The 1,150-nt window shown below is 39.7% G+C and overlaps 1 protein-coding gene across 1 annotated transcript in view; it reads left to right on the top strand.

The window, feature by feature from the left end:
• Window positions 1-820: 820 nt before the first annotated feature.
• G3BP1 (GTPase activating protein (SH3 domain) binding protein 1) overlaps window positions 821-1,150 on the top strand; it is a 32,033-nt gene continuing 31,703 nt past the window's right edge. The window contains exon 1 of the mRNA XM_011985291.1: window positions 821-852. Within this exon, the coding sequence (XP_011840681.1) occupies window positions 842-852 (11 nt within the window). The 5' untranslated portion in view covers window positions 821-841. The remainder of the gene's footprint in view (window positions 853-1,150) is intronic.

Raw genomic sequence — 1,150 nt, 5'->3', positions numbered from 1 at the left:
CCACCTCCCTAGTTTAAGTGATTCTTCTGCCCCAGCCTCCTGAGTAGCTGGGACTGCAGGCGCCCACAACCACGTCCGACTAATTTTTGTATTTTTTTTTGTTAGTAGCAATGGGGTTTCACCATGTTGGCCAGGCTGGTCTTGAACTCCTAACCTCAGGTGATTGATCTGCCTCGGCCTCCGAAAGTCCTGGGATTACAGGCGTGAGCCACTGCTCCTAGCCCCAAAAAATAATTTTTAAAAGTTAAACTAAGTTACCCAAACTTGTACATTATTGGAAAATAACAGTTGAAATGTAAAGGTATAGTTATGCATTATTGGCTAAGAAAGTATAAAGATTGCTGGAGCTGAGGTGGATGTAAAAAATAAGAATGTATTGAAGACAATCCGTGACTGTTTCTGTAATACCATACTTTTGTGTTGATGTGCTTTAAAAAATTACAGTGTCTTTAGTAGAAATGATGCATGCTTATTGAAAATTAAAACAAATTATGAAAGCAGTAAAACCACAGGAACAGTTTTTCTGTATATATAGAAACATGTTTTAATATACTGTCTTAACTTTCTTACTTGATAATCTGGAATCGTGTTTTCAGGGTAATATTTGTATCCCATTAATTTTAGTGGCTACAAAGTTTTTTATGGAGATATGGTGTACTTTAATCTCCTAGTGATGGATCTATAGGTTGCTTCTATTATTTTCTCTTACAATGTCACTTTATACAAAACTGTCTATTTATGTGGCTTTGTTAGAATAATTTCATAGTTTCAAAATGTGTATTCGCTGGACCAGAACTATTTTTTCCCTTATACCTTGACCAGCTTACATATTGGATACCACATGATTATCAGGTATAAAATAAAATTTACGAATGTTTTCAATGCTGGTTTGACATTGCTCTGACAGTGGAATGTATCTCGTGTGTGTGTGTGAGGTGTGTGAGAGTGTGTGTGTGTCGTGTGTGTGAGAGAGAGAGAGGGAGTGAGAGAGAGAGAGGGAGTGAGAGTGAGTCAGTCTCATCTCTCTCCTGGGCTGGAGTGCAGCGGCAAGGTCACAGCTCACTGCAGCCTTGAACTCTTGGGCTCAGACTCTCCCCCCACCTCAGCCTCCTGAGTTGCTGGGACTGAGGTACAATCCACCACACTCAGC

The sequence above is a fragment of the Mandrillus leucophaeus genome, unplaced genomic scaffold, assembly GCF_000951045.1.
Source record: "Mandrillus leucophaeus isolate KB7577 unplaced genomic scaffold, Mleu.le_1.0 Scaffold282, whole genome shotgun sequence".
NCBI classification, from domain to species: Eukaryota; Metazoa; Chordata; class Mammalia; order Primates; family Cercopithecidae; genus Mandrillus; species Mandrillus leucophaeus.
Note: the sequence above shows the minus strand (reverse complement) of the source record. Positions and strands in the feature narration are given on the sequence as shown.